Here is a 25,793-nt window from a genome sequence, read left to right on the forward strand (position 1 = left end):
GAAAGCCGGGTGTGGTAGAATAGACCTATAAGCCCAGCAATTGAAAGCCGGGTGTGGTAGAAGAGACCTATAAGCCCAGCAATTGAAAGCCGGGTGTGATAGAATAGACCTATAAGCCCAGCAACTGAAAGGTGGTAGGTAGCAATGGCATAAGGAATGCAAAGCCAGCCCAGGCTGTAGGAGACCTTGTCTCAAAAACAATAATAAATAATACAATTTAAAAACTAAAACCTTACCCATCAACCTTAAAAATTCTAATATTAGCAGATCAGGATCAGGTTTTTAAAAAAAACAGTTTGCCTCTGAAGTCTTTCTGTAACTCAATTGTGACTTGCAGCTAACTTTGCCAACTGAGTAACCTTAATTTTAATAATTCCTCAGAATAAGAGAGCATAATGGTAATCACCCAACTAATATGTGCTGACGGATAAACAGCCATAAGTACCAATTATTTATTCTAAACATGGGTAGCATGCACATATTTCTATATCCAGTTCCATACAAGTTGTATTAGAGTATGTCATAAGTCAAGGTTATCAACTAATATGCCAAAAGCAAATTCAGCAACCAGAGTCTATGATTAAGCCCCACAAGTTCAAGTTTCCCTTACTGTAATAGTTTAATATAACTAGATCATATTTTCCCATATATTTTCCATTACTCAATTGGTTCAGTTATATATGTGTACATCTTTTTTACATTAGAATATATCTTAATTTCTCATTGCCTGGTTATTTATGCCTCAGAAGAGTTCTTTAGATTTTGTCAAGTCTGAGCCATATTCTCATCTTCCTATTCAGCGCACTCCTCACTTCCTTGTTTCTCAAGGTGTAGATGAGTGGATTGAGAGCTGGAGTGACCACGCTGTACATGATGGCAATGACCCGGTCCTGATCCAGAGAGCTGCCTGAGCTGGGACGGATGTAGGTGAAGATAACAGGAGCATAGAACAGAATAACAACCATGAAGTGAGAGGCACAAGTCGACAGTGCTTTGTGGAGCATGCTGCAAGAACGGGTCTTGAGGAAAAGATACGTGATAATGTAGAAATACGAGAGAAACGTCAGAAAGAAGGGGACTGAGGCAACGGTGCCTGTTACAGTATTGAGCAGCCAGAGGTTGAGCTCAGTGTTCCCACAGGCCAGTTCCAGCAAAGGCTTAACATCACAGAAGAAATGATGAATCTGATTTGAACCACAGAACCTCAGACGAGATGTCATTACAGAGTGAAGCAGAGCGTGGAGAAAAGCAATGGTCCAGATGGCGACAGCCATCAGGACACAGAGCTGGCGATTCATGATGACAGAATAGTGAAGTGGTTTGCAGATCGCCACAAAGCGGTCAAATGCCATCACTGCCAGCAGCAGGGACTCTGTGGTACCCAGGAAGTGGAAGAAATGCAGCTGGGTTATGCACCCCAGGAAGGAAATTGCTTTGCTTGTGGAGAGGAAGTTCTCCAGCATCTTCGGCACTGTCACGGTGGAGTAGCAGATGTCTAGACATGCTAGGTTCCCCAGGAAGAAATACATAGGTGAGTGGAGTCTTGGATCTGAAATGACGATCGTCAGGATGGCTCCATTCCCAGTTATATTGACAAAGTAGATGGTGATAAAAACAGCAAAGAGAAAAGGTTGTGGTTCCTGTATGTCTGTCACTCCAAGAAGGAAAAATTCAGTGACAGAGGTTTGATTTGACATCACCTAAAAAAAAAAAAAAAGATGACATAGTTTGTGGAACACAACCTGGCATGATATCAATCAACCTTTCTCAATTAGAATTTACTTGGCAAAATGAAGAAGAGGAGGAGGAGGAGGATAAGATGTCTGACGAAGAATGATTGTTTTGCATAAGCCAGCCTCAGATCCTGTAGAATGTTTGGATGTTTGGATCTTGTACAGCTGTGGTTTGTGACTTAACTATTTTTAAAATTTTGATTCCTCATTAACACTTTTATTCTCTGAGAGGTTTGCAGCATTTTGTCCATGCATGGTCTTCTCTGGCTATGAACATCTACTTTCCAATAAAACTTTCATCTCTAAGTCATCTCTGTGATACGCTGCTTTTTTAAAATTTTGCTCTATCAGGCTTCTCTAACGAGATACTTCTTGAATTTTTTTAAGAATAAGAGTCAGGAATGAAACAATTTTATCATAAAGTCTCTGAAGAAGTAGAAAAGCCCTAAAATAGCAGTAATCACTTGTCCCTAGATTACTAATGTGAAGATACTATTTTATTCATCTCTTCCTGGCCCACATACCCAATAAAGTCAAGGAACCCTATTTGATGGGAAGTGGGAGGGAAGAACAAAACTAAATAATCTGTGTTAATCTGAGGTATTTTGAAATTTTTATTGCTATGGTAGATGAAGAACTTACTGTCTTACAATACTTTGAACCTGAACATTTCCTCAAACAGGAAATCAAATGGCATCTTCAATAAGAAAAGTTGCTATGTGTCTGTTGTCTACTTGTGTTCTGACTTTCTTCTCAGATCCTTAAACACAAAACTTCTGCTTTCTGTAAGCTCAAGTTTCTTCCTTATTTCATCAAAACTTGTCTATGCCTTTGGTCTCCAGAATTCTACTTTGTTTAATGGTATAGTGTAAATAATTTTATTTAATAATATTTTTGATTTTTGGATCATTTTATCTAACCAGAAATAAGTCCACCCCTCAGCTATGTACATATATTCCAAGTTGAACTCACCTTCATTACAGTTCCTCTGGTAGGCCTCTGGCATCTGTGTTATATCATGCCATAGTAATCTGTCTGTCTGCTTCGTACCAACTCTCTTCAAAGTTGCCACAAGCTGCCTCTCTTCTGGATTATAAAATGTGTTCGCCTTATTTCACCTTACTTTCCATAGCAAGAAACTCTGCCTTCTAGGAAGGAAATACATTTGTCTTCATTTTTGTTGAATTGACCTAAAAACATTTAATTCAGTGAATGATTTAACTACTTAGAAGTCATAAATGAGCAGTTCATTGTAAGACATGTCTTAGAACTAAATCTGCCCTGATGGCTGCCCCACAAGCACTCTTTTTGCTCTCCTAGCAAGGTTCCAGCATTACCGTTGGCCGTACTGACAACGGCAGATAGGATTGGTGACTAGCTCCCTCTCTGCTCTTTTTCTTTAGATAGGTGCCATGGGCAGTATTTACATCTTAGGAAAGTTAAGCTAGGTATGTAAGACTCTTGAAGAGTGGGGTGCACAGGCAGAGAATAAGATAGGAAGGAAATCTGAGGACACTGACCTACGCGGAGTCACCTCCTGAGAAATTAAATGATTGGAGTTCTAAGAGGAAGTAGATTTGATGTGACCAGATGGAAAAGGAAATGAACTAGGGAAACTTCTAGGCACTTTTAGCCTTACTTTGGAGATGATTTTTTAGAACTAATCCCTACTCTACCTTCACAAAAGGCCTCCTTCCAACAATCAGGGTAACTTTCTTTGGTAGCTAGGCATAATATATTTAAAATCCTTGCTACTGCTTTTTTAAAATACAAATAGTCTTCTAAACACTAACCATCCTTTAAGTTTTTCTGACCAACAAAATAGAATTGCATCAAAAATATATTGGAAAAAAATCAAGAAACAATCAAACATACAAGATACCAACTTTTTTCTGGGTTTCAGAGAACACTGATTGCCACACTTCTCTCTTTGACATGGTTTATTTCACTATTGCTTTAATATTTAGAGAGTACAGATTTGTCTTGGATGAGACCTAGATAATCAGGCATATTGAACTGAAAATAGAACATGACAGTAAAACTATGGGAAAGAATGTGCTTTAACGACAACAGGGAATGTGTCATCATAAAGTAGGAAACTGGTTCTAAATATTAAACAGCTTTTTCACATGCCAGCAAGAGACAGGTCACTACACAGAAAGTATGGGCAACTTCCCAGCCTGTCTCTGGTTTCGTTTTCTTACCTGACTGGACAGGTGAAAGGCATTTTCAGGGCCCTGCTGTTCGTGATTGTAAATAATAGGAAATATATTCATGTTAAACAAATGGGCTCAGCAAAAGGATAAATTATTTGTCTGAAAATCCTTCCTCACCATCTGAAAAATCTGTTGGCTCCAAAAATCATGGGACTAAGAATGAAAGCCCTGAGAGAGCTTGTCCCCTGATGCTGAGAATTACTCCAAGAGTAATCAGTAGCTGCCTTATGAAAACACTATTTTTCTGTTGTGCTTCTTATTCTTAAATTATCATCAGTCTTTAATTGAGAACAATGGGCAATCCAAGTCTCCACGGCTTAATAAGTTTTCTTAGCCATACTTCCCTTCATTTCCTCAGATAGAGGTGGGACTTCACTGCCTGTTCCTAAGGGCTCCCTGGAATTTTAAGTGAAAGGAAAAGTTGGAGACGAAAATTAGTCAATTTCATGTCACACCGACAGGACAGAAAGGTCATCCTTTTTTTTTATATTCCACTCATGTATTTCTATGCTATCCACGTTTTTATTTCTTTTAGACTGACTCTCCACTGATGATAACAACACTAAATTATTTACTCTCATTTTGAGATGCCAGAGCTTACATGTTGAGGGACATGATGTTTGTTTTTACAATGTGCCCCTCACTTCTTGCTATAGCCCTTATTTAAGAAGGAAATCAGTTTGTTAATATAAGGCATATACATAAGCAATTTATGGAAGGAGTCTAAGTACAGATAAAAATTAAACATTTTGTCCATTTTATTGTGTTTTCATTCTTGTTCCTGTGTACTTAAGAGTGCTGTCACACATTAACCAGCCTTCAATATTTTATAAGCACAAAATATAATACAAATAATGTTCTCCTTGAGTTTCTTATGCATTAGTTCTTGTGCTTAGTTCCTAACATGCATTCACCCATTTAATTTTCAGGAAAACCTAATGAAAGAAATACTAAAATTATTCCCTGTGCTACCATAAGAAAGCAAGGGTTGAAGGATTTATGCAAACTTTCCATTCTCTGCCATGGCTTGTGAGACAAGGACTGCTTTGGGGCTCTCAGCTCTAGAAAACACTGTGGTACGATCCCTGCGCTTTCAACGTCACCCACTTAAAGCTTATCTTTATCCTTCTTCTGCTGCTTGATCTACAAATATGGAACTGGTCCTGTCTGTTGGGTTGAGAGTTTTATATCTGATACATGCTTCTAAATGTTTTTAGCGATGGAGCATTCAACTAGCAAGCATAAGACATTGGGTTTGATCCCTAGAGCATGTGCAAAATCAGGTTTGCTCCACCTCTGTGTGAACAGATAGAATAGCATTTCCTTCTTCGCACTTTACTATTTAAGAGGTTAGCAAAAGTCACATATATAAAATAATATCAACCATTTTACTATTGTATACTATGTAAAATCTTACACACTGAATGAATGACCATATTTAACATTCATAATTATTCTGTGAGGAGGTGATTATTTTTTACTTAGAGAATAAGAAATCCATAACTTATTACTGGCCACTTAGTAGCAACTATAAATAAGTGGAAAATTTAATACTATTTACTGCTCCCACAGCTACTAGGAGTAAGAATTTGAGCTTACCCATACTGCCCATTATTAATATTAAAATATATACTCATCTAAAGGAGGAGGCTACCCTTAGATAGGCTTTGTACTGTCTCCCTGGGCTGTCAGTCAGAACAACTGTGCAAGGGATTATTCAGTGGCTGCACTGAATGTTATGTTCTGGTGCAAGCTTCACCCCAACCCCTGGCATCCACATACCCCAAATCCTGAATGTTCATGTGGAAGTTATGTCCCAAGCGCCCCCCCCCCATCTTTCTTCAAACCCTGCTGCATCTCAGAAAGCCTGCCAAATGATGAATCCTCCCCCAGAGATGCTTAAGACCACTCCCACAGGATACTTAAATTGCTCCCCAGAAAACAGACACATGGTCTGTAGTGGCATTTCATTTGTATTTTAGTAAATAAAGCTTGCCTGAAGATCAGAGAATAAAACAGTCCCACTGGCCAGCCTTCCAGACCAGGCAGTGGTAACACACACCTTTACTCCCAGCCCTTAAGAGGAATATAAAATGGGAGGAGGCCACTCTAAATCGTGGTCTCATTCTGGGATTGCTGGAGGCAGGATCACCATTTAGGACTGAGGTAGAGGTAAGAGTCAGTGGCTGGCTGTTTTGTTTTTCAGACCTTCAGGTTGAACCCCAATTTCTGTCTCTGAGTTTTAATTAATTGTGCTTCAGTGGTTTTCCAGTCTTCCTTCCCCATCTCCTCTCTGGGGATCAAGAAAATTGTCCAGGAGCATTTTTATCCATTAAACCTGGGCTTTCTCCAATTCAGTTTGATTCAATCTGATTTGGATTACTGAGTCAGTGGAGAGGCTTATTGGGGTGCAGAAATTTTTAGGTTATTCCTATTCAAACCATAGATTTTCCATACATAAATCTAATATGTACTGTTTAGTTTTAAGTATCAAACACAATGTCTGATAATCCGTATACTATATATATATATACATGTACACACATATATTTGTTTGTATATTTATCTATTTCCATAATTGGTGTTGCACCACACCTCAAATATTGAAGAGCAATTGGGAACAGAGCAAAGCAAATAATTTCTGACTTATGTGTGATATTTCAATTGGTATATATATATATAATATGTCAATTCTGATTATTGAGAAGCACTCTGTTATAAAGAAAGTTTCTAACTTCTCTATCTATCTGAATATTTTGTAACAACACAATTAGTCAAGCAACAAAAGTCAAACCTTTTTCCACAGTGGGACCTCAGCTTTTGTACCCATGAAAAGACATTCAGGTAATGCAGGATTGTGAGCTTAGATTGAGTTCACATTGATGTTTGATAACATTCTTTGTATTTGAACAATGTGAGGTAGGGCCACAATGCCTGCAAGTAGAACCTGAAAGGTCAAAGGTGACGCCTTTTACGATGGAGACCTGGGGATATTAGAGATGCCCGGACTGTGGGACACCTGCTGGGGAAATGTTGACTGGAGCCAGCCTCTCTTTCTGTGCCCCTATTCTTCCCTTAGGAGACAGTTGGACCCTTACTCTGTGCCATTCTATGTAGGAAATACATAACTTGTTTTCCTGTTTATAAAGGCTCTCTTTGGACTTTGAATTTGAATGTCACTGACAGTGTTAGAGGCTGTGTGGCTTGTGAAATTGGGCTGAATTTTGCATTATGAGATGAACACTGGGAACAGAGATGGAATGCCATTTCAAGTGATGTGCTTGAGTTACAGGCTTTAGGGTTGCAATAATTTTCATTGTCAGTTTGCTAGAATCTAGGATCACCATAAAAACACACCTTGGATGTGTGTGTGAAGGGTATGTCCAGAAAGGTTTTACTAAGCAGGAACACCTGACTGAGTGTGAGTACTTAGTGCTCACAGGCTGGGGCTCTGAACTAAGAGAGTAAAAGGGAACAGGGCAGCAGCATTCATTTCCTGACTGTGGAGTCAGGCTGTGAGCAGTTCACTTCGCGACTTCCTGTGGTGAGTTGAGTAGGAATGCCCCCCCCCCCAGGCTCATAGCTTTGAAAGCCTGGTTCCCAGTTGGTGAACAGTTTAGAAAAAATTAGGAGGTGTGATCTTGTTGAAGGAGGTGTGTCAGTAGGAGATGGGCCTTGAGGTATATAAACTCCAGAGTGTGTGTATGTGTGCGTGCATCCTAGTGTGTGTGTGTGTGTGTGTGTGTATGCGTGTGTGTGCTTGTGTGTGTGTGCTTGTGTGTGTGTGCGTGTGTGTGCTTGTGTGTGTGTGCGTGTGTGTGTCTCACTCTCTGCCTGCTGCCTGTGAATCAGGGTGTTAGCTCTCAGCTGCTGCTCCAGTGTTATGCCTGTCTGCCTGTTGTCATGCTCTGGATCATGATGATCACGGACTCACTCTCTGAAACTGTAAGCTACGCCCCAACCAGATGCCTCCTTTTATAGTTACCTGGTCATGGCATTTCATCACAGCAATAGAACAGTAACGAAGACACTTCACTGCCATGGGACCCGCCCTCAGCATGAAGAGTAGGCATGGAGTCTGTGCAACTGCATGCACGCTCAGGAGACTTTGCTGAGAGCAAAACCTTAATTCTTCATTTTACTTTTCTCTTTCTGTTGCTTGTTCCTACTCTCTTTTGTTATTTTGTTTTTGTTTTTCTGTTCTGTTTCTACCCTGATGTTTCCTTTTTCTTCCCAGTTGTCCTCCTTCTATATCTTCCCTGATGTTTACCTTCTATGTCTTTCCTGATGTTTTCCTTTTACCTCTCTTATTTTTTCTTATCCCTTTTATACCTTCTAAGACAAAAATTTCTTTTTTTTTTTTTTTTTTTTTTTTTTTTTGTTTTTTCGAGACAGGGTTTCTCTGTAGCTTTTGGTTCCTGTCCTGGAACTAGCTCTTGTAGAGCAGGCTGGCCTCGAACTCACAGAGATCCGCCTGCCTCTGCCTCCCGAGTGCTGGGATTAAAGGCGTGCGCCACCACCGCCCGGCCTAAGACAAAAATTTCTATACAAGAAAAGATTACCTCACAACCACAAGTTACATATTTTCCAAAAACAAATTAAAATCTTTACACAGATAGAAATCACTTTATTATTACAAGCTACTTGTTTTTCTTAGAAGTCCACAAGAGGTTAAACATTTCTCTTCACCCTAAAGCAATATAGATATATATCAAAGTTTTAAGCAAGCTAAGTATATTTCAATTATTTCCCTTTGTACTGGAGGGCAGGTGCTTGCCATTTCTGTGTAGTAGATTCTTATCCTATTTCTACTCCAAAAACACTTTAAACAAGCAGTCAGTTAGTCATCTCTTTTTCTTTACACACAATAGGGTCATTTAATTATCTTTCACAATGTTTTTTTTTTCAAGGTGTATACCGGGGCCTGTGATTAACTCTGTAAGTTACATGACCAAGGGACCTAACCTTACGTATAGGGACATAACAGTTTCCTTCGATCATCAGCCTGTTTTTTCACAAACAGAATTTATGGATCTGTAATGCATCAAACTAAAGAGTGAAAGTTCCTTCACCGTGTCCTCCGCCTCCATCTTGTGTCTTGTGTAAGCTATTTCTTGTAAAACATTCCAGTCCTCAGAAATGGCTGGGGCAAAAGTAACACAGTAGCCACCGGGAAAGTATAGAGAAGCAGAGAAAGTCCCTGCCCGAAGGTCAGCGGATAAGAAACCTTGGCAAGCAAAAGGTGAGGTTCGAAAATAAAAAATTGTGAAAAAAAGATTGTTTTTTTTAAATATAGAGTAAATAAAAACCAAATATAAAAAAATAAAAAGAAAAATCTCTATGGGTATACCCAACTACTTGTGTTTTAGCTAACTCCAGACATAGTCAAGTCTGTGACTTGACAACCAAGAATAGCGGTCACACCTGAAATGCTGGAATGGAAAGGAACCACAGAGGAAGACAAGGCATTGCCCACACCTGCTCCAGTCTCCCTTAGCTTATTTATCTAATTCATGATGAATGTTTGCTGCCTTTTTTATGTCGAACACCAGATGTACTGTGGAGAAGAAATTCACATTCAGTTTCTTTCATACTGTCCATATTGTCTTGTGATGGAGACAAACATTGGCTTTAAACCTTCATAAATACTTCACAGAACAGTAGAAGGCATCCTCCATATTAGGACTATGGTGTAAAGTAAAATAAAAGGTAGATCTGATAGTCTAAGAATGCTCTAACAAAGGAACAAGATTGGGATAAGTCCTACATGTATGACCTCTAAGAGTCACAACTAAGTACCTGTTGTCAGGTATTAAAAGAGTACATGGCTGCTGGGCCGTGGTGGTGCACACCTTTAATCCCAGCACTTGGGAGGCAAAAGCAGGTGGATCTCTGTGAGTTCAAGGCTAGTCTAGAACTCTAGACTAGAGTGGCTAGGGCTACACAGAGAAACCTTGTCTCAAAAAAAGCATCAACACCACACTAACACGAGGTGTTTTGTCTCAGTACTAATTAAGGTTGCTTAAATATCATTAGAGAAATTTGGAATTATATTGTATAAACAGTCCTGAAGGCAATATTGAAAATTATGTTATGTATTCTAACATACCTGGTAGATGTGCTTTTAGTGTGCATATTTGCATATGTGAAGGAGCACATGCGTGTCCTCTTCTATTGCATTTTCCTGTTTTATACTAGTATAACTCTTACTTCTGATACTATGGCTCTGTAATATAATTTGAGTTCTTGTGTTAATGGTGTCTCAAGCATTTTTCCTTCTGCTTAGAACTGCTTTGGCTATTGATGAACTTTAGTGCCTCTATACAAATGCTATTTTTTTTCCTGATTTGGTGAATAAAAACATTAGGATTTGAATGGAGACTTCCAATGATTTCAATAATACAGTCATTTCACCAATATTAATTCTGTCAATCCATGAGCATTGGAGAGACCCCTGCAAGTGTGTGTGTGTGTGTTCATGGATATGCAGACACGTATGCATATTTATTTGCAAGTTATGTGTAAGCCAGAGGACAACCCCAGAAATCATATTATCATATTTCAGGCATTGTCCTCTATTGACAGAATTTGATGACACTGTGAAACCCCAAGAATGCATTAACAAAATTAACCTTGGATCAGGGGGTGGAGCCAGCAAATGGTTGACCAACATTAGCCATAGAGAGTCCATAGGAGCTAGAAACATGGATAGAGAAACACACAGAAGTAATAGAGAGGGCTTTTGGGTGTGGCGGTCTTTTTTGGTTTGGTAGAGAGGAAGGACACTCATTCTCTTTCAGAGAAGCTGGCAAAGAAGGTCAGCTAGTTGCTACTCAACCTCTCTAAGCTAGCAGGTTTTCGCCCAAGTCTCTGACTCCCGATTCTTATTGGTAAATAGAACAATAGAGATTTAGTTAAAAACATCTGGTGGCAGTGGCAGGAGGAAACCTGGTGAAACGTAAAAGTCCTGCCTGGCCACTGCCGGACATCTGGGCCAGTAACCGTGGAACTGCAGTTACGGGCTGAAGCAGCAGCAGACTCGGAGCAGCCACGGTGCAGGCAGAAAACCAGTCTTTCTTTTACCTTTTGAGAGGGAGCTCTCACTAACCAGGAGCTTGTCAGATAAGATGGGATGGTTGGTCAGCAAGCCCCAGGAGTCTGCCTATCTCATCTCCCATTGCTGTGATTTCACGACAGTACCACAACCACTGGATTTTTCTAGGCAGGTTCTGGGGGCTTGAACTCCAGTCTCTGTGCTTACAAGGTAACCATTTTGCTAAGCTATCTCTCAAGCCCCTATTGGGCATGCTTCTAAAAACTGTCTTTTTATTGTTGTTCTTTGTGTGTATCTTTACATTTTAAATTATATTCCAACTTAAATTTATTTTTCTACAATTCACGTTTGTGTATGAAGTATTCTAATTACTCTCATTTCTTATCTCTTATCTCATTCCCATCCCCATTAGCCCCTTCTCTGCCCTACAAATCCACTTCCCACAATCATGTCTTTTGGTTTTGTTTTGAGACCCACTGAGTTTAACCAAGGCAGTCTTTATGACTTTAGGCATAGGCTATGCATGGGAGATTTTAACCAAGGTAGTTTGTAAGACTAAGGGTATGGGTCTACACACTGGAGCCTTTAACCAAGGGGGTCTGTGTGATGATCATGGATATCAAACCATCCATTGAAGCCTAGTGAAAAGCTGTCAATAGAAATAGGAAAGTATAATAAAAAAAATTGTATGTGAAATATATACACAATTTATGAATAGCATAATCCTTAGCCCTAAAAGTTCACAGTAATTATGCATTCATTACCAATACACTGTACACTATTTTATGTATGTTTCTATAATAAAAAGAAGACACAAAGTAAATAAGTAAAATAAAGTCAACTTTAATATTTGTAAATGCACATATCATTAGACCTAGCAACTTATATTCTAAAATTTATTATAAAAAACATAGATGTATAAAAAGTTGAGATATTTTTTAAAAGCTGAGTATAGCCAAACATTCCTAACAACAGAAGTTTATTTAAACTATTCCATTATGGTTAGCCATATGAAGAAACTTAAAAGAAGAAAGAAGTGGATGATAGTTAGTATAGGATTTGTTCATGATGTATTATTCAGTGGGAAAACAAGTTGCAAATTCTACTATACAAGCTGTAGACACACACACACACCCAAGAGTAAAAACTCTTTAAATGTCATACTACAGTAATATAAGTGAGGATTAATTCTAAATTTGTTTCAGTATTGATATTTTCTTTCTTTAATTGTCTTTTCATTAATCAGTAGTAGTAGCACTATATACAGCAATGGGCTACAGAGTAACACATCAGTACATGTCTACCCTGTTTGATGATCAAAACAGCACACTATTTATGGCATGTTCAATTTTCAAAAACCCATATTAGTTTACATAATCTCTTACACTAACTGTGTTAGTCAGTGTTCCCTTTCTGTGAAGAGACACCATGACTGCAGCAACACTTATCAAAGAGGCTTGCTTACAATTTCAGAGATTTAGTCCATTATGATGGCAGGTAGCCTGGCAGTGCACTTGGCCATGGTGCTGGAGAAGTAGCTAAGAGTTCTACATCCAGATCTATAGGAAGCAGGAAGAGAAAGAGCCACTGGGCCTAGCTTAGGCTCTCAAAAGGTCAAAGTCCACCCCCAGTGACACACATCCTCCAACAAGGCCACACCTCCTAATCCTTTCAAATAGTGCCACTCCCTGATGACCAAAATTCAAATTTATGAGCCTGTGTGGCCACTGACATTCAAACCACAACACTAGCATTTGAGAATTGTTAGACCATTATCTTCCCCTTGGGCATAATTCAGAAGATCTAAAGGGAAATTTGGGGAAAGAACAAAGTTCTCATCTCTAGCCCATTGTGGGAGACTTCAGTCAAGTCCAGTAAGAAATCTTCATCCCCCTTAGGTCACATTTCAGGTGCTTTGCAGTAGAGAAACCTGCTTAGTGCCTGATGCACTTCCTGGTTCCTCAAGGTATAGATGACAGGGTTGAGGATTGGAGTGACCACTGTGTAGAGCAGGGCTACAACCTTGGAGAGGAGCTGGGAATGGACAGCAGAGGGCGCAACGTACAAGACCAGGAGTGTTCCATAGAATGTGGACACCACAGCCAGGTGGGAGGAGCAAGTGGAGAAAGCCTTTGCTCTTCTGGCCCCAGAGGGAACTCTCAGCACAATCACCACAATCTGAGCGTAGGAGACCAGAACCAGCCCAAATGGGACAGTCAGGAAGACAACAGAGAGAACAAACGTAGTCCCCTGGACCACTCCAGTGTCTGAGCAGGCCAGGACCATCAAAGGTGAGAAATCACAGTAGAAGTGGTCAATTTGGTTGGGGCCACAGAATCTCAGCTGGGTCATCAGAGCAACAACTAGGCCATCTACCATGAATCCAGACAGCCAGACTGTGAGCACCAACCCCAGACACCATCGAGGCCCCATCAGGACTGGGTATCTTAGAGGGTGACAGATCGCTAGGTAGCGATCGTACGCCATCACAGCCAGAAGAAAACACTCATCTGTAGCCAGAGAGCCAAAGATGAAGAACTGGAACAAACAGCCAGCCACAGAGATGGCAGACTCCTGTAGGAAGCCCTCCAACATTTTGGGCACCACTGTGGAGGTATAGAGGATCTCAATGAAGGACAGGTTCACCAGAAAGAAATACATGGGCGTGTGAAGCCTCTGGGAGCTGACCACCACCACTACAATAAGCATGTTCCCTGTGATGATGGAGACATAGATGATCGTAAGAACAGAAAAGAACAGGAGGTGCAGCCCAGGGACTTCATGGAAGCCAAGAAGTACAAACTCGGTGACAGTTTGGTTTCCTGTGGAGACACTTTCCATGGGATCATTCAGTTTTCTGCTTGACTTGACAGTAGCTAGAGAAATTCTAGTGTGTCTCTGTGGTCTGCTGCAATTCTAAGATTGATAGGGCTGAAACAAGATGACAGAGTGCGTAAAATGAGGAGGGATCAAACGAGTCTCCATCTTCCCCTTCTTTTAGTTGTTTCCACTTTGGCTCTTCCTTTCCCATGCTCTTAAATGTAGCATATTCCTAATGGCCTAGGAGAGCTTATCCATATTTAAATTTTCAATAAAAACCAAAACTTTCTGTAGTGACCACCGTGCGTGTCCTCCAACAACAAACTTTTACCTTTCACAACCACAGCCAACAATGCTGCAGAAGATTGGAATGTTCTGCTGGAATCCTGTGGTAAAGGTTAGTCATCTTTACTTCAACAGCCTCTCTGGTCTCCTCACACAGTCACTTTCCTCATCAATTTTGTTAATTTCCTAGCATTTCTTCCTCTATATTCCACTCCTATGTGTTTATGATGGCCCTTCTTTTCTCTGGTTTTTTAGAAATGTTTATCAAAATGACCTCTGTAAGTACAATTTCTTTAGATGACTAGAGGTTTTGGTTGTGGTATAATAGATGATGGTGATCAAGAAGTTGTAGGATCTGTGAGAGCAGAAGGAAAAGAAACCCAGACTCAAGTTGTGGGATAGATGGTGTGAGAATAAGTTTGGGGCAGCTTCCTGAAGACAGTAGCTTTTAACTTACTGTCTTATAAGATACTGGCCTATATTAAACAAAGTTTTGAAGGCCAGATAACAGTGGGCCAGCCAAAAGACAGTGGAGTGGGCAATGTTACCCTGATGTAAAAGCTTGTGGATGCAGAGGTTTGAGGGAGCACAGTGCTTCTGAAGAGCTGAAGAGATCCTTGTCCTGCAGGCAGGACTTCTTCACATGCTTTCACTGCAGAGAGTAGATGTAGGGTGTCTGGGGATGAAGGAGAATGGCTGAGGAGAAAGCAAGAACAAGCCATACACGTATTCTCACAGGATTTAAACCATTTCTACTCCATAATAGTAATAAAAGTACGTATCAATTATAACATGAAATTGTTTAACACAAATGCCCTACAACAGCTGTCTAAGAGGGTGAAACTGAGTGACTCGGGGCCAAGAGGCTCAGGAGACTGCATGATGTTTGTGACTTTGCCACAGGCCAAATCTGTGTATTGCATGGAATTACATTTTCTATTTCTGTGTAACACTAGTGCTACCTCCTCAGAGATAGAGAGGCACAGCTTAAGTTTCATGTCTCCCCCGGGGTCTCCGTGACTAGCCACTCTTCTCTTTAGTAATCATATATTGATTATATAGAGGATATTACTTTAAATCTTTAGGATTCCCAGTCAAATAAAACCAGGCTTTAAGGACCTTATGTAACAGGTGCACACAACAGCAGGCGATTGCAGCACATGGAGAGGAAGTTGGTAAATTAAACCTGAATGAAATAGTTCTGCGAGAAGAGGTGCTGAGTAGCCTGCTATGGCTGAGGAAAATGTAAGGGAGATGAGGGTATTCCAGATAAAAAGCTGTGGATAGATTCTGAGGCAAGAAATGTTACAGTGTGTGAGGGTGAAAAAGAGGCTGCAGAGTTAAGTAGCCAAGGGTGATCAAGGAAGTTCATCTCTGAAGGAGCATCAAAACAGTGGTTCTCAACCCGTGGGCCATGTCTTCTTGGGAAGTCAAACAACCCTTTCACAAGTGGTCACATATCAGATATCTTGTATATCCAATATTTACATTAAGATTTATAACAGTATCAAAGTTACAGTTATGAAGTAACAACAAAAATGATTTTTATGGTGAGGGTGGGATTCACCACAACATAAGTAACTGCATTAAAGAGTCGCAGCATTAAGAAGGTTGAGAACGATTAAAAAGCAGATGAATAAAACAGAGAGGAGGGCAGCAATGGAACATGGCCCCCTCTGCTGGTCACGAGCTGTATCTACAACTCCGCCCTGTTGGCCTCAAAGCCTGGCTGAGCGCGGGCTTTTAAGACAGAGAGTGGTATGGTGACAGGGTCCCCATGAAGTTAGACGACAGCATCAGGAAAACCTAAATCCAAGATAATGAGAATTGAGAGTGAGGCGGGGGGAAGAGAGGAAGGGAGAGAGAAAGAGAGAGAACTCACCTAGATGATAGTGAAATGTAAAGACATAGTCACAGGTTTTATGTTTATAATTTCCATTCTCCCCAAAGCAAGTGCATTCAGCACAGGCTTCTCTGGAATTTGCTATGTAGACCAGGATGGACTCTGCCTCCCAAGTGCTGGGATTAAAAGCATACACCCACCACACACCCTACAGGAGATAAAATTTCAATCTACCATAGTGAACAACAAAGATCTGAGATGTAAAACCGCCTCTCCTCTGACCTACATCTGTGGCTCCACCAGTCTGGGGTTCTGCCCTTTATTGGGGTTGCTGCTCATTGCCCCAGGACCCTCCCTGCCCATTTTTCCATCTGCCATTCTGTGTACTCACTCTGTAACGTCCTGATTATTTTATCTGCACTAAAACAAATCTGTACTTTACAATCTCTCTATGCTGTCCCTGAGCAGGACACAGGTAAGGATACTGACCAACCCAAACAAGGTCGCACAATCCTGATATTTAGTGTTTAAAAGTTTCCCACCTGGGCTGCTCTTCTTCTGCCCAGGCAGAGGCATTCACTCTCCTGGATTCTTCTCTCCCAATAAATCTCTTGAATGGGGGAGAAAGAGTTCTCCACTTGAAGTCTGCTTTCATATAAGAAAAAAAAAAGATCATTAGGGTTTTCAGAAGATGGCATAACCAACCCTATTGTTCGAAGAGTGGGGAGTTAGGAAGAAGAGGAGAGTAGTGAGATTCTAGGACTGCAGAAAAGCGAGACAGACATAGCAGAGGCAAGGGAGTGAGAAATGAGAAACAGGAATTATCATAAGCTAAAGAATTTGTCGCTGTACAGCCTCCAGGATGGGAGGATGGCTGACTCTGAAGTTAGAAAATGTATGCAGGACAATTTTAGAATCAAGATTACTTTGGTCTTACTAACTTATTGGAAAATGAGAATACTGAAAAATATCTGTCCAATTTTCTAATGAGCAATGACTCCCAGACTACCCTGGGTTAGAGCTGCAGCTCCCATTTTACACAGACTCCGAGGCAGCAGAGAGCCCTCAGCTGAAACCATCACCACTTCTGGCAAATAAATTCGAATAACATCCAAGTACACGTGTTTAAAGAAATGTATGCTAAATTATAATTTGTAACTTATCTTTAAAACAAGAAAATGTTACTTTATTATATATTTTATAATATCTGCTAAACATTTTATTTTTATGAGTGTCAAATGATAGATACATTTCAAAGACTTTTTAAAAAATCATACAATTTTAAGCATATTTAAGTTTTCCCATACATGAGAATGAAGGTGAGAACACTGGCTGTGTGTCTATCGTAGGACACTAACCAGAGCCTGGGGGCAGGAGTGCCCACCCCATTCTGTAAAGGACCAGGGAAACAGGGAGAGACTGGAATCATCTTGTAAGGATCCAGTGAAGGAAACCTCAACACCAGGATCTTGAAGGAATCAAACAGGATTTCCTGAAATGCTTGCCACAAAGGGACTTTTGGGCTCTCTAGGTCAATTAGAGGAAAACAGCTGTCAAAACCAACCTTTTAGCTTTTTTAAAGGTCTATGAACAAATCTGGGAAACTTTATACAGAAATGGAAGTTTACCTGGGAAGTGTTATAGAACAGCTTGTTCTCTCCAGACAAAGCTAAAGAAGAGAGGCTAAGGTTTTCTGAAGACTTCAGAATGGCTGGATTTCCTAACTTCAGCCCCTTCAGGTTTTAGCTCAACTTGAAATAATACAGGATCTTGATTAGAAACGCCTACCTTGCCTCTCTCCATCTCTAAACTGTTCTCTCCGACCTTCATGCCCTCTTCTAGCTCCCAATCGTCCTGCCCTTTCACTGTGAGCCCTTTTATCACAAGGGAAGGCTGGCAGAAGAGGCCCTTGAGAACAAATTACAGATTTACTTCAGGGCAACCTTAAATGAACAAGATGAAGCAGCCTACTGCGGGGTAGCATCATCATCATTATTAGAGAATTCCTGAATGTTGGCTTGACCAAAACTGGAGCAAAAACTAAAAGAGCTACAGGAAATCTTCCTTTCCATCCCCTTAGGGAAAAATACTCTGCACTCCCCAAGGCAATCTTACCATCAACTCCCGGTCTCTTTCCAGTAACTCACCAACAAATTCACCTGACTCTGCTCTATCCTAACTAGCAGGAAAGTGGCAAAGATATACTGTAATAGGGGGCATGAATGGAAATGGCATAATCTAGCAAAACCTACAAAGACATCAATATAGCTCATATTGTGGACTGAGGTTTCTTTCCCACTCAATCCTGCAGTTGTTCAGTCCCCAAAATAACACACAGAGGCCTACGTTAATTATAAACTGTTTGGCCTATTAGTTCAGACTTCTTATTAATTAACATCTTATATTATCCCCTAATTCTTGTCTGTATTAGCCATGTGACTTGGTACCTTTTATCAGTGAGGCATTCTCATCTTGCATCGTCTGTGTCAGGATGACAACTACAGACTGAGCCTTTCTTCTTCCCAGAATTCTCCTATTCTGGTCACCCCAGCTATATTTCCTGCATGGTTACCCCCTTATACTTCCTGCCTGGCTACTGGCCAATCAGCATTTTATTAAACCAATACAAGTGACAAATCTTTATAGGGGACAAGACCATTGTTCCACAGCATCATATAGGCAAGACAGCCAAAAAAAAAAAACTCCCCAAAGTTGGAGTTGGGGCAGTTTTGTTTTTGTCTTTACAGGAGAATAAAAAAAAAAATCCCACTAAGGAATCTGGAGAACATTGGACAAGTGAAACATCTGAAGAAAAATGACAGATCATCAATGTCCCAAGAAAAAGAGTAAATTGGCCAAGGGGTATTGCCCCCCTCCAGTTGACTGGATTGAAATCCCAGCTCAGATCCACAGACTAGAGCCTGTACCCGTGCCACCATCTTTGCCCAAGTGACTGCCCCTTCCCACCAGATAACTACCACTGTTCTGCACAAACACTGTACACCTTCTGGTTAACTGCTGCATTCTGCCTAGCTAGGATTGCCACTAAGCTAACAAATACCACCCAAAGATCAACTTCAGACTACAAAGTGCTCAGGGCATTTGAGTTGCTGAGTTCATATGAGACTGACATGTACATTTTACAGAACTTTGAATTCAAAAATACTTAATCCTAAGACTGCTAAGTATAACCAAGCTGGATACTGTGGAAAGCTGGGCAGAAATAGCTTCGTTATTATAAATAGTTTTACTGTGTTTAAACCTTTTATTTTAGTCAAAACGAGGAATGTTGTGAGATATTTGGTAGCACTATGAACCCCAAGATTGTATTATTTACTGGAAAAACCTATTTCTAGTTGTAGTGTGACTCAGACACACACCTTTAATCCAAGAGCGTTCTGCTTCAATATTATAAACAGAATTAAATAAAGTCAACTGTAGGTCAAGAGGCAAAGCAAGCAACCAATTCATGGGAGAAAAAAAGAGAGTAAGAGGGATTCAGGAGAATGGACAGAGATGCACAGGAAGTAGAAGGGAGGGACATTGAGTTTGAGGAGTCTTGTTTGAGATGGAGTAGGAGAAAAGTTCTTTCTCTGGGATGTTAGCAGAGGAGGAAGGACAGCTGGGTGCTTTCTCTGCCTCTCTGAGCCAGCAGGCTTTTAGCCCAACATCTGGCTTCTGAGTCTTTATTGGTAAAATTGAACGATGGAGGTTTGGTTACAAACAACATTGCAGAATTCATTGCTCCGTGGTTTTTATAATTTGTGATGTATCCAACTTCTTCTCCCTCTTCCTCCTTGTCTCCTTATGCTTTTCTGGGCAATACCTTTGTCATGCTCCTTGTGGCCCTGGATGGACTTCACACTCCCATGTACTTTTTCATCTACTGTCTAAGAAAGTCATAAACTTCATCAGGTAACTGTGGGTATAAAACCCCATGCGCACAGCTGCCAGCCATATTGAAGTATGTTCATAATTTTGCTTATTGACTAGTGTCCTTAATATAGCACTCATAATTGGTATATCTATGCTTCATGAGCATACCTGAGCTGAGTGCTATGCATGCAAAAATTTGTACACATTTGCCTATCTGGTGAGATACAGTAGCCGGTTTTCCCATGTTTTATGTTTCCTGAATAAATACTCCCTTGAAAATCTAAATAAATGTCTTTAAAGCAATTTTAAAATACTCCCAGAATTATATTTTAAAGATTTAAACTTTTGTGATTATGACATTCAAAACTGTATCTTTTGAGATAGTAATACAAACTCCCTACTTGACATCACCTGTATAGTGTTTTCCTGCTTGGGAAAACGGCCATTGATAAAGGAAATAGTTTCTGATGACCGGCTTATTTTCTGCAACATGTGTCCTTCATTAGGAGGATTTTCTTTAAGTCTCTGGGGCCTGAGCCTCCCAGCACATTCTGCTTTCCAGTCAGGAGAGCCTCACACAACTCTCAACGAGTTAAGGCACACTAAGAGTGAAATCTTTGTGGATTATATCTGTCAATATTTGTCACACTAAAAAGTTAGATTGTTGAAGCCCAGCATAAGGGCGAATGCTTAAACTCCCAATAGTTAGAAGGTGGAGGCTTTGATCAGAAAAGAGTTCAAGATCACTATCAGCTACATAAAGAATTTGTAGGCAGCCTGGGCTGGAAAAAGAGGAAATTGGGGTTAAATGAAGGGAATGGACTGAGAGAGAAAAAAAGAAAGAAGGCCAAAGGAAGTCTAGCATGCCGCAAAAATATAGTTTAAGAAGGAGGTTTGAAATTTTGGTGGCAAACACTGGTAAAGAGGTTCCCTGCCCTTCTAGTTTGTTCAGTGGTGTGGTAGTGGTGAATTGCCTCAGAAGAGTTAAGGGCAGCCTTGTCTATAAAGGTCAGCCAGAGCCATACAGTGAGGTTATATCTCAATAAACTGTTGTAATAAGAGCGGCAGGCCGCTTCCCACCACCCGGCTAGCTTTACCCGAAATAATTATACAGAAACTGTATTTTTTTGAACACTGCCTGGCCCATTAGTTCCAGCCTCTTATTGGCTAATTCTCACATCTTGCTTTAACCCATTTCTAATAATGTGTGTAACACCACAAGGTGGCTTACCAGGAAAGATCTTAACCTGCGTCTGTCTGGAGTGGGAGGATCATGGCGACTGCCTGACTCGGCTTCTTTCTCCCAGCATTCTGTTCTGTCTACTCCACCCACCTAAGGGCTAGCCTATCAAATGGGCCAAGGCAGTTTCTTTATTAACCAATGAAAGTAACTCCTCCATTAAACAAACAAAAATAAAGTAAAAACAAAACAAAAATAACAATATCAACTTCTGACCTCCACATGCAGTTAACTCACACAAGCACACACAGTAAATTCATTATTGGACTATATCAATAATAGTAGAATTACTGGTTTTGTGGATGTAGTGACATCTACAACGATGGGAAAGAGGAAATAAAAATGAATGACCAGAAATAGTACATGAGAGCTAAGAAGGAGACCCACAACCCTTGATGTTGTCTGTGAAAAGTTCTCGGCCTCTGCTTCTTGCCATCTAAGAAAAGACTCCAAAATAACGTTAGTCATTATTGTGAGTTAATTGTTTGAGACTCTCCCAATTGGAAAGCAGAATGTACTAGGAGACTCAAGTCCTCAGAGACGTAAAGAAAATTCTCCTGGTGAGGGACCCATGCTGCAGAAGGAAGAAAAAACAAGCCAGGCGTCAGGTACTATCTGCCTTTATCAATGACTACTTTCCCAAGTAGGAAAACACTGCACAGATGATGTCCAGGACAATGCTGGGAGATCCAGGGTGAAATAAAAAAAGAACTGCACTGCAACAGGACCGATGTGTGGGCTCGTGGCTCTGAAGAACATTTACATTGAATGTATGTATCCACTTAAGTTTGTCTTTTTGGGTGTCTATGTTTTTACTATAGGTAGTCTCTTTCAGTGTTGTTTGTAATGATGTTTGTATATGTACATATAATATGATACATTTGTGACCGTGGATGAATCTGGCTTCTGAGTTTATTAGCGTACTCTTCTATGCTTAGATTTAGAAGTGTAACATGTTATTGTATGCGTCCATGAGGTTTGTCTCCAGAGTCAAAAGGACAAGTCTGAGTGCACCAAGTTGCAAAGATGAGCAGCTGAAGAAGGCCTCGTATTCCACCGCACTTTTACTACAGAGATCTTCACTCCGCTGACTAGTTAATAGCTTTATTTCCTGCAGCTGCCTGAAAGAGATGATTATTTTGAGTCTTTTCTACCAAATGGAGATTGTGAACTCTGTGTGAGGTAAGATGATAGCAAGTAAAGAGAGGCTGGTGGGAGTGGGGAAGAATGGATCAGAGAAGAGATGCATTGAGAGGAGAAAAGAAAGAAATGTATTGGAGGAGGAAAGATAAAGGATTTAACAGGACAGGAAATCTCCTTGACTTGGAGTAGGATTTGTCCCGCTAGGAATGTGAATCAAATCGTGTTCATCTGAGAAGGAAATGTCCACCTCAGCAGGGATGGGAAATTGGGAAATACAAAACGGCTGGATGTGGTGTTTACTTACCGTAATCCCAGCCCTCACGAAACTGAGGCAGGAGGATCAAGATGAATTGGAGACCGGTTTGGAATACAGTGAGTTCTAGGTTTTCCTGAGATATAATTGAAACCTAAAATATAAGGAAGAATGGGAGAGAGGGCAGAACAGCCCGGAGCCAGAGCAGAAGAATCTAAATTTAAGGTCTATTTCTGAGGGTGGGGACAGCGCAGAGATCAAAGACAAATATACACCCAGGGCATTCTTAGGGTGACCAGGGTGTAACATGGGCTTGTGCGTGGACACCTCCGTTCAAAGGCCCTGATAGCTTAAGAAAAAAAGGAGTTCTCAGGCAAAGAGGTCATCTCTGCCTGCTTCCAAGCACACACAGTAGCGTTTCTTGCCTTCCCCTTCTACCTGGCCATAGGCTGTGGTAGATGGGCACCAACGCCTCCCTGGTGACTGAGTTTGTACTGGTGGGCTTCTCGCGTCTGGTCCATCTTCAAGGCCTCCTCTTCTCCCTCTTCCTGGCTGTCTACCTGCTCACGGTGGCAGGCAATCTCCTCATTGTGGCGCTAGTCTCCACAGACGCAGCGCTGCAATCCCCCATGTATTTCTTCCTCCGCATCCTCTCAGCCCTGGAGATCTGCTACACGTCGGTCACCGTCCCCTTGCTGCTGCACCATCTGCTCACTGGTCGGCGCCACATCCCGCGCTCCGGCTGCGCTCTGCAGATGTTCTTTTTCCTCTTCTTTGGTGCCACCGAGTGCTGCCTGCTAGCTGCCATGGCTTATGACCGCTATGCTGCTATCTGTGAGCCCCTGCGCTACCAAATGCTGCTCAGCAGGCGGGTGTGTGTGCAGCTCGCCGGTGCGGCGTGGGCCTGCGGGGCTTTAGTGGGGCTGGGCCACACCTCCTTCATCTTCTCCTTGCCCTTCTGTGGCCCCAACGCTATCCCTCACTTCTTCTGTGAGATTCAGCCCGTGCTGCAGTTGGTGTGTGGAGACACCTCGCTCAACGAGCTGCAGATTATCCTGGCTGCCGCCCTCATCATCTTGTGTCCCTTTGGCCTCATCCTTAGTTCCTATGGGCGGATTCTGGTCACTATCTTCCGCATCCCATCAGCTGCTGGTCGCCGCAAGGCCTTCTCCACCTGTTCTTCCCACCTGGTAGTGGTGTCTCTCTTCTACGGTACTGCCATCTTTATCTATATCCGCCCTAAGGCCAGCTACGACCCAGCCACGGACCCCCTGCTGTCCCTCTTCTATGCTGTGATCACCCCCATCCTCAATCCTGTCATCTACAGCCTGAGGAATGCTGATGTCAAGGCCGCTCTAAAAAGAAGTATCCAGAAAATGGGGCCCTCGGAGATTTGACAAGGAGCGGGAGATGACTCCTGAACAGAACTCCAGGTTCCTAATTACCGAGGATCAAAGGAGAAGAGACTTGGAACACAGACTTACTGATGCCCTCAACACCTTCTATTTTGAGACAGGGTCTTGCTGTACAACTAAGGTTGGTCTTGCACTCACAGTTTGTGAGTGCTGGGATTAAAGACAAAGCCACCACACCTTGTTGGCAATAACTGTTTTCTTATCATTTATGGCGTCATCATTGACATATAATAAATTGCATATAGTCTGATAAGTGTTGACATATAAAGGCACCGTGAATCTATTGGCAATTGTGACACACACAGCCGAAAGTTTCCTCACTCCCCGCTCTTTCCTCTGCAGTCCGTCATTACAGATCAGTTTGCCTTTACTAGAGTTTTACATGAATAGTCTTTTTGGTCTGACTACTTTAACCCAATATAACTCTTTTGAATTTATCCATACTATGGTGTATAGCAGCCCATTCATATTCATTTCTGAGTAGTGTCCCATGAGACCTCAATCTATTCCCCCACCTGCTGATGAAAATGCTGAATGTGTCCTGAGCCAAATTTAAGTCTGTCCATGTGATTCCATAGTAAACACAAGTCAATAAAGGGTTTTTTTTTTTTTAAAAAAGTCCTGGGCTGGAGAGATGGCTCAGCGGTTAAGAGCACTGACTGCTCTTCCAGAGGTCCTGAGTTCAATTCCCAGCAACCACGTGGTGGCTCACAACCGCCTATAATGAGATTTGGTGTCCTCTTCTTGCCTACAGGCAGGACACTGTATAAAGAAATAAATAAATCCTTAAAAAAAAACCTCCTAAATATATTCATTCTGATCCTAGATAGGAAAGAAGGCAAGGAGAAAGGTTTCTGTTTCTTGGGTTCACATAGACTTCCAGCAGACAATAAACATCCACAAGTTAAGACCCAGGGAGGTGCTGTCTTGTGGTAATCAAGATCCATCAGAGTTAAGAGAATAAGACATCAGATGGCTCCTCTTTTCAGAATGTAGTGTTTCCTACTCTTTGTCTCTCTCATGTCTGTGAGCTACACCTAAGCATCCTACCTCGAATCTGGAAACTCCTCTGAGACAGCAGTCTCAGCTCAATGCCTGGGTGTAACACACACACACACACACTCACACACACACACACACACACACACACACTCACACACACACACACACTCACACACTCACACACACTCACTCACACACACACACGGTAGCTCCTCAGCTGACTTTTAGAATGCAGCCTCCAGACATAGTAGGTCTACAAATCAGGCATGATTTGATTGATCTAATCAATCAGCTCTGTTGTCTGGTCAAGTGAGAAATACCCCTCTGAAAGACTCATGAAAATCCTTCCATTTGTGTTGTATGGCATTTTGTTTGTGTTCTGACAAATAAAACTGGTCTGGAGATCCAGGGTGGAGCTAATCTCTAGTTAACAACAGAAGCCTGGTGGTGGTGGAGGTGGTGGTGGTGGTGGTGGTGGTGGTGGTGGTGGTGGTGGTGGTGTGGTGGTGGAGGTGGTGGAGGTGGTGGTGGTGGTGGTGGTGGTGGTGGTGGTGGTGGTGGTGGTGGTGGTTCATGCCTTTAATCACAGCACTTGGGAGGTAGAGAGAGGAAGTGACAAGGTGGGACAAGACAGAATCTCACCCTTTTAATTGCAGAAAGGAGACAACGCATAGGAAGCAACTGGCGACTGCTCCCAGTTCTCTGGTCTTCCAGGTTTTTACCCCCATATCTGTCTCCTGGTTTTTATTGATTAAGTGTAGTTGGATTTACGCGTCACATTTGTAACACAGATCATGTTTTACTTTAAGTTGTTCAAAGGATTCATTGCTTAAACCATTAGCTTGGGAGAAAGATCTGGAAAACAAGCATGACAAGACTTTGATCACAGACTGCCTCCAAAAAACGAATAGCT

The 25,793-nt window shown here is 41.4% G+C and overlaps 3 protein-coding genes across 3 annotated transcripts; 1 reads left to right on the forward strand and 2 right to left on the reverse strand.

The window, feature by feature from the left end:
- Positions 1 to 755: 755 nt before the first annotated feature.
- On the reverse strand, positions 756 to 23,005 carry LOC142853586 (olfactory receptor 12D2-like). Its single transcript, XM_075978748.1, has 2 exons — positions 22,902 to 23,005; positions 756 to 1,700 (listed from the first exon to the last, which is right to left on the reverse strand). The coding sequence occupies exon 2, from the start codon at positions 1,695 to 1,697 to the stop codon at positions 756 to 758; it is 942 nt and encodes a 313-aa protein (XP_075834863.1). The 5' UTR covers positions 1,698 to 1,700; positions 22,902 to 23,005.
- Or11a1 (olfactory receptor family 11 subfamily A member 1) lies at positions 12,897 to 13,844 on the reverse strand. The gene has a single exon (XM_075978747.1). The coding sequence runs from the start codon at positions 13,842 to 13,844 to the stop codon at positions 12,903 to 12,905; it is 942 nt and encodes a 313-aa protein (XP_075834862.1). The 3' UTR covers positions 12,897 to 12,902.
- Or10c1 (olfactory receptor family 10 subfamily C member 1) lies at positions 22,922 to 23,860 on the forward strand. Its single transcript, XM_075978749.1, has one exon. The coding sequence runs from the start codon at positions 22,922 to 22,924 to the stop codon at positions 23,858 to 23,860; it is 939 nt and encodes a 312-aa protein (XP_075834864.1).
- The last annotated feature ends 1,933 nt before the right edge of the window (positions 23,861 to 25,793 follow it).

This window comes from Microtus pennsylvanicus, chromosome 7 (assembly GCF_037038515.1).
Source record: "Microtus pennsylvanicus isolate mMicPen1 chromosome 7, mMicPen1.hap1, whole genome shotgun sequence".
NCBI classification, from domain to species: Eukaryota; Metazoa; Chordata; class Mammalia; order Rodentia; family Cricetidae; genus Microtus; species Microtus pennsylvanicus.